Source organism: Dryobates pubescens, chromosome 5, assembly GCF_014839835.1.
Source record: "Dryobates pubescens isolate bDryPub1 chromosome 5, bDryPub1.pri, whole genome shotgun sequence".
Lineage (NCBI taxonomy): Eukaryota > Metazoa > Chordata > Aves > Piciformes > Picidae > Dryobates > Dryobates pubescens.
In genome coordinates, this window is record NC_071616.1 from 7,798,921 (window position 1) to 7,815,319 (window position 16,399).

A 16,399-nucleotide genomic window follows, 5' to 3' on the forward strand; every position below is an offset into this window, starting at 1 on the left:
GCATGGCCACTATCAAGAAAACAAACAAGACATGTTTAAGTACATCAAAGCTGGACAAAACTGCACACTTACTCCAGTCGCCCTTCTTTTCTTTCCTATTCCTTGGCTGTCGTTCTGCTCAGTACCAGATGTACAGCTACTGTCTGTAGCAGCATCTATGTTATTAGACACCACAAGAAGTGAAGCATTATTCGAAGCTGGACAGTTTTCTTCTGAGATTTCCAGTACATTTTGTTTCTCAAGAAGGGGTGTTCTCTTCTCTGGGCTTTCTTGGTCTGGTTTCATGAAGCCTGTAACCTCAGAGGTGACCTGTAGACTGTGTCTTCTTCCACTTGGCTCAGTTCTTTCAGACATAAACGGTAACAAAGGAAGAGAAGCTGTGTCCCGTTTCAAGTCAGCCTCAATGCCAGTGCTTGCCTCATACCCAGATGTAATGTGATGTGAGCGGCTGGTTCCAATCATTTGCCTTTGCCCACTTTCTTTTATTTTGGCTTGTTCACTGAAGAAGCTGTAAGCAGCAGGATTTCTGTCTGCAATGACACTACTTTCAGAAAAGCTACGCTTTCTGGCTGACCCAGGCACTGCTAAGGAAATCCCTTCCCACTGGAATCCTTCCAGAGTAGATAGATCAGATTCTTCACCAAGTTCTAGACCCTCTTGCTCATTTTGAACAAGAGGCACCATTTCTATGCCAAACCTTTAATGAGATAAAAAGAAAAATAAACAAATAAACAGACATGTAACAAGCCAACTAAATCTAGAAAAAAGCTTCCCTCTTCCCCAAATGCACATTACTTGCTTTAGGAGATCTGGCAATTCATTATGCTGGTATTCCATGCTGTCTGCCTTACCTGGCAATGGAATAGCTTTTGTGTATCACAAAATCAGATTTAGTGGCTAAGAAATGACAGCATAATTTCCAAGTCAGAAGTTGTACTGTAATTATTCCAGAACAGATTTGGAACAAGCAAATACAACATCTTCTCAAGACCCCTCAAAAACTCCCAGTTTAAAGGAAGTTTCATAAATGAAGTATTACAGAATTCGAAGCTTAACAAATTAAGAGAGAGCATTTATTCTGCCTGCAGCAATGCAAGCACTTCTTGTGCTTGTCCAACTGTCAGCACTGTTTGCACCCTGATTGCATTTCCACGTTCTTCCACCTACTAGAACTTGAAAAGCTAATATATTGCAAGTATCCATATTCAGATGCTAAGCAACCAATACAAACAGATCAGAATCTCTTCTGAGCAGCAGACTACTATTATTTATCTATAGGTAAACATCCACAGCAGCAAGCAATCATAGAAACTCTAAATGATTTGTATATACAGAAGACTGTGGTATAGCAAACTTCATTCTCAAGTTTTAGATTTACAATTCTGGAATTCATTTCAGATTTGGAGAAAAACAGCTCTCCTCCCTCAAAACAAACACACGAAGGTGTGGTTAGATCTGAAAGCTACCAACCTTGGTAAACCTTTGCCAAGTTCCTGTTTCTTCTTGGTCACCTGCTGGATGACTTGATCCCAGTTTACATTTCGCCGGGAAGCACTAAGAATCTGCCTGAGGGTGGGTTTAAGCCCTGACTCCTTCTCAGTCTCACTTCTCCGATGGCCACTCACATTCCGAATGCGCCGTGCGTTATTGAGATTGGGCTCTGGAAGATGCGTCCCAGCTTTACTCTTCAGACTAATATGTCGCGTCAGGTCTCTTTGCAGAGAGGCAGGGAGGCCAAGTTTGCTTAAATCAGGGAGGAGGCCTGGTGACTGGCTTCCTCCTTTTTGCAGCTCATGATCAGAAGAATTTTCAAACCCTTCCATTTCTAAGTGATCATGCGATTTGACGTGTTCTTCATCCCCTTCTCCATCCTGCAAGGAGGTTTTTAAATCCATGTGCAAATGGTCCTGAACGCTTGATGGAGAAACAGTGGATTCCATCTGAAATGCAGAATCTTTCAGATCAGGAGAAGCAATACAGGCAGCAGATAGCTTTTCGTCTTCCTTTTCAGAGGTAGCAGGTTTACCTCCTGGAGCATCGAGGGATAAACAAGAACCCACAGAAGTACCCAACTTTGCAACTCTTGCTTCTGACTTCTTGCTTCCCGTTAAATCATCATCATTCACATCTTCTAATGTACCTAGTCTGAACTCATTCTTTGGTGACACTTCCCTCGTTTCTTCCTTATTCTGGTCACTCGTATCTTTGCAAGTGCTTAAGGGATCATTTTGCAAGGAGTGGTTGGACTGAACATCTTTGGAGCTTTGTTCTGCTTCACTTAAGTTATTAACAGGGTCTCCAAGATTGCTGCCAAGCACATCTCTGTTGTCTTGTAATTTAGCAGCACATGCATCATGCAGTTTTGATGAGTTCGAGAACAAACTGTTTGTTTCCGAGCTCGGTGCATTCACATGATTCTGCTCTTTGCCACTAGTTGAGGACAACAGAAGCTTGACATTTTTTAAGAGACTGTGGGTGTCTTGCTTTGAGGAAGATAACTTTATATCTGCGATATTCAGAAGAGGGGATTTCAGTGATGGCATCCTATTACTTCTGCCATCATCTTTGTCAGGTTTTTCACCACTAGAGCTGTCTTTGATTACCTTGCAAGAACCAAGGTTATCTGACATTACATTAGAAGGGGAAGATGCTTCCTGATTTTTAAGTTTTGAAAGGCTAACATTAGCTTCACATGATTTTTCTTTTGATGATGAATCAGTAAGAGGCATAAATACAGAATCCACTTTATCTTGAGTTTTAGGAACATTATCTTCAGACCGTGGTAGGGATGGGTAGGGAGTCCAGCGATGTATTTTGTCTCTGGAAGGACTGCCACTTTTTCCACTGGCTCTTGAAGTTTTGCTTTCTGGTTGCTTTGGCATACTAAAGTCAAATACTCCCTCAGAAGCAAGCTGATCACTAGTAAAATCAAACAAGTCTCTCCTGTTTTTTCGATCTCTGTATGGTGGAGCACCAGTGACTTTCTCCTGCCTCTGCCACATGTATCTTGCCCTATTGTATTTATTAGGCTCTACAGAACACGTATCTCCTGAGCCTTCATAATTCCAGCCATTTGCACCATGAGGACTAGATTTCCAGTTTCCTCCATAACCCTTGGAATTCCAGCTAGAAAACTGACCTGGCCCTTCTGAGTGCCAAGTAGAATTTCTCTCCCTGGCACCGTGATGCCAATTTGGTGCTACTCCCTCTCGCCCACTTGGATGCCAAGCATTTCCTGAATTCCCATAGTTATGCCGACTTGAAGAGTTTCCTGCAACATTTTGATGCCATCCAGCGTGCCCCCTTGAGCCACCTGCATGTCTGTTCATATTAAGGTTCCTCTGAGAGTGTGAAAATTTGCCTTGTCTAGGACTAATATAATCATTCTTGTCCCACTTCCAGTCCCTTTGGGGTGCATTATGATGGTGCCACGATGACTGATCATAGGCTTCTCTTTCTTTGTAAGCAGCTCGCTCTTCTCGCCTTCTCTGTGATCTCCTGTCATCACATTCTAATTCTTGGTTTGCACAGCCTGGCTCAGCTTGCCTACAAAACAATTGAGAAAAACCTAAATTCTGATGCCATTCCACTGAAATCCAACTTTACACAAGCCTCATACATTTTATTTGCACTGAGAAGAAAACTTTCTTTTCTTCCTTTTTTTTCTTTTTTTTCAATGAAAAGGAATAGATAATTAAGCAGTTTAACTGTCCAGGCTTTCCTATTGCTTGACTTTCAAAAGTGATGTTGTACTTTATTTAAATATGGTATTTCATAATTGCTCTTATAGTAACAACTGATTTGGTGCAGAGACGGTTCAATAGACTAATTCCTAAATATTTCTGATTGACTCAGAAGAAAATATTCCTTCCTACTTACTAGTTATTGGACTAATAGGAAACAAACCAAAAGAAAGCTTATTTCTGTTGTGTAATATTTGTAATTTGAGTAATCCTGATAGATGAAAAATTAATTAGTAGTGAGATAATTATTTTTTTGGAAGACTAATCTGTTGGTGTTAGATAGTATAGTTACAGTGAAGTGATACAAAACAGAACCAAAGTTCGACTGAGAAAAGCAGTTCTTCTGCTTACTGAAGAAAACAACTGCAATCATGTTTCACTTTATGAAGCTTAAGTTCAAACACAGATATAAAACATTACAGAAGTTGTACCTTGGATACAAAAATATTTTGTCTTGTTTTAGCCTACAGACGGGAACAGTCCACAGCAGCAGTGCTGAGTCTGTATGAGCCTCCCTGAAGCACTATCTATTGCCCTTTGCATAGTACTTGTGCTTGGCAACTTACCCTGACACGTGGTAAATTATCACATGCATATTTAAAGATAAATGCTACCTTAACACCAACGGCTATTCCCAGGGTCAGCAGTCCCTGGTATTTATTCCACCAAGTGAGTTCTTATTAGAAGTGTTTCCAAAAGCACATTACAGAAAAGCTCTTTCTGACATTACAGAATTGCATTGAGATTATAGATCCCTGGGGAAGCAAGACAGAAAACTCATGCTACTGCTCAAAAGCAACTGATCTGGATAAACTGAAAATTCATACTGTACCACCCTTTAAGTTTTCAACACATTCCAGTTCTGCTAAAAGATGCTTAAATTACTCTCTAATGGGAAATGGTCTACTGTGTAAGATAAAGTGAGCTGTAAGACAGGAATTCAAAGAAACCATGTCCAAGTGACACTGAGTTCTAGGAGCTGACTCAACCAGATTATGATCTAATGGAAACAATTTTGCTGTATTAGTAACTTAATCTGTGTCCTTTCCTTTTCCCCCTCTTCCAAAATGGCATGCAGCAGAGAGATTTTCTAACATTTTAGCAGCCTTGGAACACCACTGCACTGACAACATTGCTCCTTCACCTCAAAGTCAGGAAAAGTAACATTGCCGCTGCCTACACTAACCAAAATGAAAACATGATCATCGAGCGGTACGACACCTTAGTATGACAGAATGGCATCAACAGCAGATTTGTGCATTTGGAAATGCTGTTTGAAATTTCTATCCACAGCAAGCAAGAGCTTCTTCAAAAAGATTCCCATGTTCCTTGAATACCACCCCCATGCTATTAACCTAGGCAAACAATATATTCTCGTCTGGAACATTGTATTAGCAATTCATGCTTGCAGAGTCACATGGAAGATAGAAAGCAATACTTATTCTCTGCAGCCTTCTATTTCATAGTGAGCCACTAGAATTCTGTTTAGCTAATGGTAAGCAGTAAGATAAAACAGGCAAGAAATTTGATTCAAGGATTACGGGATTTCAGCGTGACATTGACAGATCAATCCCATAACAAAACATGTTCAGCAACAGTTTCTTAAAGGCCAGGCTCTTACAGACCCAACCCAAACAAGTATTAGCACTAGTGTCACATTTACTAAGCCTTTCAGTTAAATGGGTATTAAATACAAAAACATTAGGGCTCTTGAAACACAAGACTCCACACTGGGGACTGTTCTTATCCATAACAGAGAAGAGTTGCAGCTCCTTACTAGTAGCACATCAACAAAGAACATTCAGCAGAATCGCATTTACAGCTTGAAACTACAATATCCACACAGGTGTCTTGTTCTTGGGCAGTGTACATTTCACAAGCATCTAAGCCTTAGGAGTACATCCTAACTATGTTAAAAGCAATTCTATGACCTAAGGGAAGAAAGGAAAACTCACCCATCCTGTTCCTTCCTTTGCTTGATTAGTTGAATAAGTTCTTTGTCAAGGTATTCTTCTTCTGCCTCTTCTTTCCACTCCTCTTTTCTGTCATGGGCATCAACATTGTCTTTGTGCAGCTGGCTGGAGATGTGCTTGGCGTATGCTGACAAACCCACTACTGTCACCCTGCACACCCGGCATTCATGGTTGCTTTCCCTAGGAAGAGAGGCAGAGGGTGGACTTTCAGCTCTGCCAACAGGCATGGCAGGTATCTCTTGTCTTAACTTTGTTTCCTCTGAATGTGCCTTGAGTTCAAGGCAACTAGGTTTTGCTCAGTATATTTAAGTTACTTGAATTCTCTGGCTTTTTCTTTCAAGGTCTATTTTTTTTGATGGTCAGTTTTTGCGAGATTTTTTTCCAACAATCAAGAGGTAAAAGACTTGGTAATAAAGCTGTGTTAACTGAGAGGAGGAATTCTTCTTGAATTGTTGTACTCAAAATCTTTTCAGAGGAAACATAGTGAGCGAGTAGGCAGAGTGGAAGGCTTACAGAGCTAGCATGAGCTGCTCTGAAGCCCATCCATGGTGCCAGCTGCACTGGGGAAGCCTGGTGACAGCTTCTACATTTAATCCTTGCCTAGAGCCTTCCCCCAGTGAAATTTAGAAAAGGGAGGAGGCAGCACATGGATACAGCCAATCCCAATACAACACAACCTAAACTGGGACAGCTGAGACTGCTGCCTGGAATCCAAAGACTCCACAGCACAGCAAGTGATGGGAGGGTATCTTCAGTTCACTGTACTTTATTTGGTTCAAGAGTGCATGAGGTCTGCTTTCTACTTCGGAGGACTTATCTTAAAAATTACAGAAATTATTTCAGCTGGAAGAAGTTGACAGCTGTGTCAGACAAATGGCTTTACTCATGTTTCAGTGAATACTAGATTAGTCACAACAGTTTTAAAAATTATTTTCTTTTAAAGAAATGCAGATTTCTTAAAATGCCTTATTGCTTCTCCCAGCGAATTCTTTCAGTATTCCACTGCTAAGGAAATACACTGTTAATAATAAACTTAAACAAGGAAAAGACGTTCAACAGTTGAAAAACAATATACAAATTAAAAAAATAAGAGAGTATAATTCACTGCAGGACCAAGTTAGGACTCTCTGCCTGTCTCCACAAGGCCATCTCCAGTTCTGCTATTTAATTCATAAAAGCAGATCTGCACAGCCCCATGGCAAACTGAAGATGGACATTTTGTACTGGGAGCATTGTAACACCAACACTGTTCATGAATGGGGCACAATATAGGATCCATAAAGGAAAGACAAACATGAACCTCTGTTGTTTTCTTTAGAGAAGAGTTAAAACATAAATGAAAAAAAGCCTCAAAAGATACACCTTCACTCGGGACATTATGCCAACATCCTTATCAGAATGGTTAATGGAGTGTCCGCAGCCACATTTTATTTATCCTGGAAATCTGTGATTTTCTTGCTAACACAGTGGAGATATTTAACATATGCAGTCATTCAGGCACAGTTAAGGAGGGTTTTATTGGAAATAAACTAATGTACTAAAATTACACTTTCTACATTTTCATGTTTTGTATGATGCAGCTGATTTCAGACGAAACATTTGGATAAATCTAAGTTACACAGTCAGTAGCTTGCAAATTTAGTCTGTATTTTCCAGAGAAGGGAGTACTTAATTTTGCACACTTCACACTCACTAATGAATATTCAAAGCCTAGAAACAATACGTTATACTTTTTATCATTAACCAAATATAGACAACCAAATACAATCAGTAAATTTTACTAATGCCATCAGAAGAATCCTCACCACACTCAAAAATGGCACAGCTATGCACTGCTATAAAAACTTATCTTTAACTTGGGTCATTACACAAGGCAAACTGCAAATAGACAACTGGTTTCTTGCTGAGAAATGTGTACTTCTACGTAACATTCCACTTCAATCACATGGACACTTCAACAAGAAAAATACCTCAGAAGTACTAATCAGGTTTTAGAGAACAGACCAAATCCTTCCAAAGACCCGTGCTTCAATCTGTTCATAAAACCTCCCCTGTCCTAATTTAGAGACTAACTAAATAAATCTAAAGTTTTAGTTACTTTGCACTAAGCCAGTGAGTTAGCAGCTGGCCTAAGGACAAAGAAGTTGTTTCTATCACTTCAAACTTGCAATTTACTATTTTCAAAGCCACAGACTGTACCAGCTGACAGTCTGGAAAGACTCAAGTGCGTAGTGACTGGACTTCTCTGTCCCACTCCTAATCTACATGAGCCTAAAGAAAGAACATGACTTTTCTGCATGAAAAACAACTTCAATTGAAGATGAAGTGGCTAGGAGTTCAGTTACACTTAAGAGAATTAGACTTCCTTCAGTTTTTTTTCTTCTCTATCCCCATTAACATCAGCCAGAACTGTGCATACTCCACAACACAAGCTGAGCATGTCTGCGCATTTCTCTTCTCTATAGCAACACCACACAATCAGTTGTTCAGCAAGAAGTTTGAAATAGGTACAGACAGTTTGAAATAAACAAGGCAAAGGTATTGTCAGTACAAAAATACACAAGAAAAATAACACAATGATAAAACCTTGTACTTGACATTCGATTATTACATATCACATCAAGTAAGGCTTCAAGAAGAGAAGAGCCACAGAATGTTTTCAAAATTTATTGCGGCTCTTGAGATCACTAAATTAAGTTTAAAAGGAGAAAAGTGTGAATGAACCAACGTGTGCATTTCCTTTACTTTTTCCCTAAAGGAAGTCTAAAAAAAAATTACTTATTTGGATGTTATATTTGAAAGTAGTAAGATGTTGATAATGCACGCTTCACGAGACTGTTGCTTGTGCTCCACATTTTCTACTTGGACTACCTTTAGCTTTACAAAGCTGTGAGACTCAAGGAATTCTACTAAACTGAAAGGAAGGAGGAGATGCACAGGGGTAGAGAATAAGGCTCCAGCTGCACAATGAAAAATGAAGTTCATCACTCATTCTGAGAACAAACATCTTCTGCGTGTTATTCTGCAAGAAGTAATGAAGATAGTTACCTTAATAATAAAACAACAAAAGAAAAAGGTATTAAACTTCATTTCAGTCTTATGGAAAGGGCAAACCAAGAATTGTCAAATAACTTGCAAGCCACTGCAGACACAACATACAACTACTAGAAATTTCTGTTACCTAAAATAGTAACTTAGAAGGCCAGAAATAAGATACCAAAATAAGGGAAACTTCAAGCTGATTTCAGAGTCATTATCAGAAGCCCAGAAAAGAAATGCTCTACAAGTTAGCTGGTCAGAAGCCCCAAGTCAGTGCCTAGTGCAGAGAACAGTCTGGTTTCTGAGCAACCCCTTCCCAGCTGTTCAGTAACAGAACAAATCCTTTTTCACAGTCAACAGGACAGATATTCAACAGCATGATGCTCTTGATCCCAGGCACATATTCAGAATGTTCCTAGCTCCCAAGACCCAGTTGTGTGGGGCACAATAGAGAAGAAAACACAATTATCTAGGATTTTTAGGTTTCATGTTCTTTCTTTTTAGTGAAGAGAAGCATTCTGAACAAAAAAATCTCCAAAATGTAGAGCTGAGCAAGGGATAGCAAAAGCAAGAGAAAAACAGAAAGAAGAAGGAAGGAATATGAGGAATTTATCATCTTTATGCCCTCTACCTTTACCAAAAAGAATTTTTTATTTGGAAATAAAATTTCAATAGTGCCCTAAGAGATGCTTTCATACATTTCCTCCATGTGACACATGAACAATTTTGCTAATCTGGACTTGAAGATTTTCTGAATTCCACTACAACAGAATTCAATTTCAAGAGGGAAAGATTGATTATTTTCTCTCTGCTACATTTCAACATTTTGATAGTCCACACACTCCCAGTCCAGATGATGATGGAGGCTCTGAAGATAGAAGTTCTTTTCCTAGTTTACTAACCTTCTGTGAAGCTCTAGACAAATAAATCTAATATTAAACAGGAGCAGAAATTAAGTAGAGGTTATTTACTGACAGTTAACAGGCACTTCAAGTGATCTTACTGATCTGAGCCTTACAAGGGCTATGTTTTTATTTTACAGAGAGTATTTACTATGTTAGTAGATAAAAGCAGGCATACAGATTTTCTGGATGTCTTAACCTAAAACCAGCAACACTTAGCAATTATACACAACAATGATATCAAATAAAATACAGCTGGCTCAGACAAGTGCCTTCATCTGTGGCACTTATCTGACACAATCTTGTATTCCAAACATGAACACTTCTCTGTATGCTTTGCATATAAAAAGTTACTGAAGAGAATAAAGTTTCTAACTTCCTCAGGTTTTAAATTTCATAAACCAAAACAGTTTAGGAGTTTTACTAGCGTTCAACCTGGCACAACTTCACTACATTGGCATTAGTATCCATCAGACTATAGATCAGAGGCTTAATTTTACTCATCCTATCTTTTTAAAAACAGGTTGGGAGCTCTAATAGCTGCTTTCTCACCTCACTCAAAACAACAGAATAAAAGCAAGATGAATGAAAAGCTACTATATGAATAGTAGTCAACCAAAATTTTTCTTCCCTGGATACAAGATCAACATCCTGACAGAATGGATCTCCCACATCTCTGTGAGCTGAGGTCCTTTAAATGAGATTTGCCAGTTCCATATAAAGTGTGCATTGCAAGATGATTAAAAACTAGTCTGCAGATCAAACACTTAAATGCAGACTTTGGCTACCTCAATCCTCATACATCTGAACAAACTAAAGTACACTATGGTTACAATCTGATTCCACATTATCAGGATGATATTTTAACACCCCTTCATTTCCTCCTCCTGCTTTCCAAAAGGAAACCAGAAGGAACACACCATCCATCATGGTTAGGTCCTTTCACCAAACAACTGGATCAGGGTGGCAGAAGACGAGAGGGTCACTCAAGCAGACTTTACATCCAAAATACCGGTCTTCTCACAGTGGTTTAAAACATTAACAACTGTTGGTACATAATTGGAACTTTTTTGACGAATAAAAATATATTTTAAAATTAAAAATATTGATGTTCATAATTATGCAAAAGCCTAATTCTAAGTGCTTCCTAGAAACCAAGCATGAGACCGACATGACCTAAAAAACCATGCTCTTTAATTTTATTCCATTGCAGTCCAAGAAATACAGAAGGGCTTTCCTCCATATCATTGTTTGCCTCTGCATTTTTGATGTTAAGAGAATGTGTTTACTGCCAGCTTTATCATAAAGCATGCAACTAAGTGATGCATATGAATAAACTGTGAGATTCGGCTTGTACGGGAAATGGGACATCGGTTCTTCTAGACAGTGACATACGAAATGCAAGAGAGAAAGGATGCAAGACTGTTTTCATACCTTCCCTTCAGGTTTTCAAGTTCTCTGTGGTGAAGCATGCTTCGCATGTGTTCTTCCATCTCCTTCAGCATAGGGAAAAAGGCAAAATTAGTCAAAAGAGTGCACCATATTTGAAAAGCTTACTTTTGAGAACTCTCCTGCCTTACAGGAGGTTGTACTCTACTCCTGTATTTCTGTTTATATGACTGTGAAAGCACAAGTAGTCACACTCTCAGGAAGGCATATAACATTGCCTTTCCTGAAAAAGGATGCATGGAATTCATCACAATTCAACAGAAGGGGAGCAGAATTCCAGGAGAAAAACAAACATGAGTGCACGTAGCAAAGCTTATTAGATTGACTTTTGCCAAAATACTCTTGATCATCATTTTTATTAAACTTCTCATTGACACCACTCTTCAAGATCACAGTAATTGAAAGATTGTTTCCCTGTGCTATCTGAGCAATCTCTCTACATCTGCATTGTGACACAGCTGTCATTTCATCATCACATACATGTTTACTCTACTAGACACACTTCTGAAACGGAGGTGTATGCATCAGGTCAGTCTGTTATTTACAGCACCTTTGATCCCTGAACTGCAGTGCTGTTATAATTAATTGCTACTGAAAGAGAGATGTTGGAAAAGAAATAATCATCCCAATTCAGTGAGAGGAAGCAGTTCAGATGATTTAACTTCCTCTTGATGTTTGTGCCAAAATATTTGAGCCAAAATCTTCAAAGGACACTAATCACTATCTTGTTTGCAAAGGGAAAGCAACATCTTCAACCTTGAAGAGTTGTGTGAACTAACATTTACAAGATATCCATGTGCCATGTGGCTAAGTGATATATGAAGGCTTATTAAGAAATCCTTAGCTTCAGCACAGGCTTTGCACAATACATGGTAGACAGAAGATACACACCAAATTGTCATATAGAAGAAAACACATCTGCGCTGCTTAATTGTACATTCTCCTTCTACATAGAAAGAGAAGAATTTTTACAATGTGTATTGCAGTATTACTAACATATTGCAATTTATAGCCAAATGAGTTTGAGTGCTTTTCACTTCAAAAATCCTTCTACAACAGTATAAAAACATCTAAAATCTCAGTATTTTAAACATTTAGAATCAAGTGTAATGCATAGCTCATTTCAAGATACCCTGAAGCACATGCAAATATATTCCTAGTAGAGGGAAAACTCCTCATACTTTGCACAGTTGAAAAATGGAAGCATTTCTTACAGGCACTGCATATTAGTGTCTACCAATAGATGTAAAGTATAAATTATTTACCTTTTTTGAGTTGTACCCAATGTGACATAACATGCATTTTCGCTCCCGAACCATGCTTATTACTCTGGAAAGATCTTACCCCATACCTGCAAACATAAATAATTAAAAAAAACCCCAACACATTAAGGACTACTTTTTTTTTTTTAGAGGAAAGACAAAATAAGATGCTTGTGCTGAGTTTCTTTAAAAGAATACCTACCACTTGTGCATAGGCAACATTACTCAAAAAAACCCCATCAAAACCTATTAAGTAGTTTATAAAGCTGTAATAAAAAGTAGTTTTCCCCTTCTTTTATTTAGTTCCTTGCCCTCCAAGACATGGCACTCATTCTACAAGCAAACAGATCTGTAGGAAGCCTTTCAGCTACTCAAACCAAAAATAAACCAATTTTCAAGGAGGATAATGAGAGTGACATAAGGAACTGGGGAAACCAAGCAGGGCAAACTCAGATTTTTATTTTGGTCTCCAAGGCAGCTCAAGTAAGGTATTTAAGGCCCTAAGAAAATAAAATGAAGGTCATTCATAGTATCAAAGACTATCTGTCTTCAAAATCACCTGAAGTGATTTAAATTCAGTATTTTTCTCATTAACCTCTCTAAGAACTACACATAAAAATGCACTGAAATAATTAAGACAGAAAATTGAGATGCATGCTCTAGCATCACACATACATACAACTCTAACATTATGGGCACTTTATGGATCTGAATCATTAGTAAAAGCTATTGCTTTTCAGCAATTATTTCCAACAGTAGGATATTATTCAACATGCTGCACAAGAATATTAAACATTTTCATACTGATCTACTTAAGACTTGCATATACACAAATGAAAAAAAGTTAAATTAGACACCCTGTGTCTTTTATCATGTTTAATTTATAAGGAGAGCAATTTACAGAGATACATAAAGGTCTAGGTCATAATACAAAGATGTGTCTGTGTAAGTAAGAGGGTAGAATCTTTGCCACTGTTTCTGTTAAAAGACACTAAAATGCAGAATGATCAAAGATTATAGTAGTTTTTTTATTCACTTGGAGAGGCAGTTCCTCACCCTAAACTGGAAAGAAATATCTCTTTACTAATAGGCATTTCTATATGTCCACACAAAAAGACAAATTCTTCCAAGCTTTGTTATTGTATGTTTGTACTTCAGAGCTAACCTTGTTAATACAACTACCCTTAACTGGCAAGAGACTTCTTCAAGAGCTCATCCCCACAGTTTACCCTACAAAGTTAATTCTGTCTACCATCAACTTTCTGTATCAGTGGCATCAAACTCTTCAAGTCTGGCAGTGACTAGAAACCATGAGCAAAGAACAGGATCTGGATTTTTACCTGTGCTGGGTTGAGGCAGCCCCCTCTCCCCACCACGGGCAGAAATAAACACTCAAAACAAAATGGATTGCAAAAGTGATGGAAAGTTTAAATAGAAAGCAGTGAATGTTTACAGACAACCCAAAGTGCAGTGACAAAGAAACATCCCAAAGCAAACCCAGAGACATCCCATTCCCACCTGAGGGTACACCCAAGACCCCCAGGGCTCCTTCTTCCCCCTCCCACTGCTAGGCTAGTCTCAGCTGGCCAGATCTGAGACTGCCCATCCCCCCATGGCCTTGGGCCTAGCTAGGCCCAAAGCCAGCAGACATCTCCCCCAGTTACCGGCTGACAGAGGAGGAAGAAAGAGAAAGTGCTAGACCCCGCACTGGATCTTATAGTGGTGCAAAGAATTATGGTAAGAAATACACAACTTCCTGTGTCCACCCCTCTGGGCTGGACTTCTGGACACAGGAAGTAAACACAACAGGGGGCACCCAGCTCAAACTACAACATTACCATATCCAAATTACCTCAAGTTTAATCAGCTCTGACATTCAGTGGTACTGTACAACTATAAACAAGTTTGCACTTGACACTGGCCGGAGTGTACCTTGAATGTTGTTCAGTTTTGGGTCCACCACTACAAGGTAAAAACAGAGGTGCTAAAGCACACACAGAGAAGGGCAACAAAGCTGGTAAAAGGTCTAGCGAACAAGTCTTATGAGGAGTAGCTGAGGGAACCGGGCTTTTTTAGTCTGGAGAAAAGGAGACTCAGGAAAGATCTTACCACTCTCTACAAGGGAGCCTGTAGCAAGGTGGGTGTTAGTCTCTTCTCCCAACTAGCAAGTGACAGGATGAGAAGGAACAGCCTCAATTCGCACCAGGGAAAGTTTGGCTCAGATATTAGGAAAAACTTGCTCATTGAAAATGTTGTCAGGCACTGGAACAGGCTGCCCAGGGAAGTGGTTGAAACATCATCCCTGGGGTGCCTAAAAGACATATACATGGGATGAGTGACTTGGTTTAGCAGCAGACTTGGTAGTATACGGTTAATGGGTCAAACTCCATGAACTCAAAGGTCTTTTCCAGCCTAAGTGATTCTGTGTTATCAGTGATGTGCATGCAAATGCACCTACCTTTGTGGAAGATCAGAACACAAATACCAAGTTTTGGAATAAATTATTTTGAGATGACATATAAAGAGCATAACTTTCTACTGAGTCAGCAGTTAAAGAAAGTTTAAGCTAATATGAGACAGAAATTAAGATATTTCAGCCACATGACTTTCCAGCTGGTTATTAAGTGAGTGCAGGAGCACATCAACATACTGCCCATACACTGATCTGCGCAGCTGCAACACATCTAAGGGAATTAATTATGATTACATGCAAATGACAGGTTTGGATGCCCACCCAATGTAGGGGAGCTGTTTTAATGGGATTAATATGGAGTTACTCCTAAAAAGTAAGGGTGCTAATCCTTGCACAATTCCAGATACTTCCTTTTTGCACTAAAGTATTCTGTACTCTCCCAACATTTTTCCCTACCACTACTTTGTAGTCCAGCAAAGTAATAACCAACACGTGTTCAGGACCTCATTCGAGATTACAGAATTCATTCAGCACAAGGGTGAAAGAGTAGCATGGGACTTAAATCAGGAGAAGTGGGCCAGTGAAGTCTTGTGACTTGCTAACACTGGTTAGTACATAACATGAAAAAGCTCTCAACAAGTAGAGCTAATATTACACCTGTTTAGGCTAATTAAAACATATAGTAACTATACACGATTACAGGAAGGGTTTTTGGCTAACTGCCAATCAACTGGGCACTACTTTTGACAGAGTACTAAAAATACTAATGGAATTCAAATGCTATTGGTTGTCACTAGGAAAAGTGAAACTTTCACCTCCAGAGAGAAGCCCTTAGAGGCAAGGACTCTGAAGTAAAGGGATTCAAGTAGATACTACAGAGACTGGTAGAAGGCACATCCACAATCTATTTCTAGATCACCTCTTGACTTACTGTCTATAGAGATAAACAACTTTCCTTCATTCCTAGCTTTCTCCCAAATCCTACTATAAAACACATGGTCACTTTGACAAAGTACTTCAATCTCACTGCAAAAGAACTTTCATGAAGTACTTTGAAAAACATAAATTCAAGGTATTCTCTCATTATGGAACAGTAACAAAACAAGACAGCTTTTCAGCCATATAATCAGTGATGGCATTTCATCTCAACATACTCTGTTCACGCACAAGAAACTTCAGAGAGCCTTTTCTACATAAATGCAGGTATATTTGAATTCTTACCAAAACATAAATAAACCACATACTTCAAACACCAAACAACCTTCAAGATCTTATCAGTTTTAACAGTCTGTGCTTTTGAAATCACCGTCCTGCTGCAGAGCACAGGAAATTTCTTGTGGAAAATGAGGTACTCTGTAACTGAGCAAACTGCAGGCAAAGGTAAGGCTTTGCCAAGAAGACACCACCACCACATAAAAGAGAAACATGTCACCAGCAAAATGTAATGCCAACTTTCTATTCTGAGGGAATGCTCAGGAGGTGATTTTTCATTTGTTTTCAAGGGAAGGGATGCATTTTACGACTATGTGATGGAAATGCAACTTGCCCATAGCCTGCACCTGCTCAAAGCTTGGAAACACCACACAGTTTTAATTAACTTAAGCAAGTATGCTACAGA

General features: G+C 39.0%; 1 protein-coding gene across 1 annotated transcript in view; it reads right to left on the reverse strand.

The window, feature by feature from the left end:
* ZNF106 (zinc finger protein 106) overlaps nucleotides 1-16,399 on the reverse strand; it is a 38,714-nt gene that overhangs the window by 17,284 nt on the left and 5,031 nt on the right. Inside the window, exons 2-6 of the mRNA XM_054161520.1 lie at nucleotides 12,372-12,457; nucleotides 11,092-11,153; nucleotides 5,699-5,896; nucleotides 1,471-3,546; nucleotides 73-697 (exon numbers count right to left, since the gene is read on the reverse strand). Coding sequence (XP_054017495.1) covers nucleotides 73-697; nucleotides 1,471-3,546; nucleotides 5,699-5,896; nucleotides 11,092-11,153; nucleotides 12,372-12,425 — 3,015 coding nt within the window. The 5' untranslated portion in view covers nucleotides 12,426-12,457. The remainder of the gene's footprint in view (nucleotides 1-72; nucleotides 698-1,470; nucleotides 3,547-5,698; nucleotides 5,897-11,091; nucleotides 11,154-12,371; nucleotides 12,458-16,399) is intronic.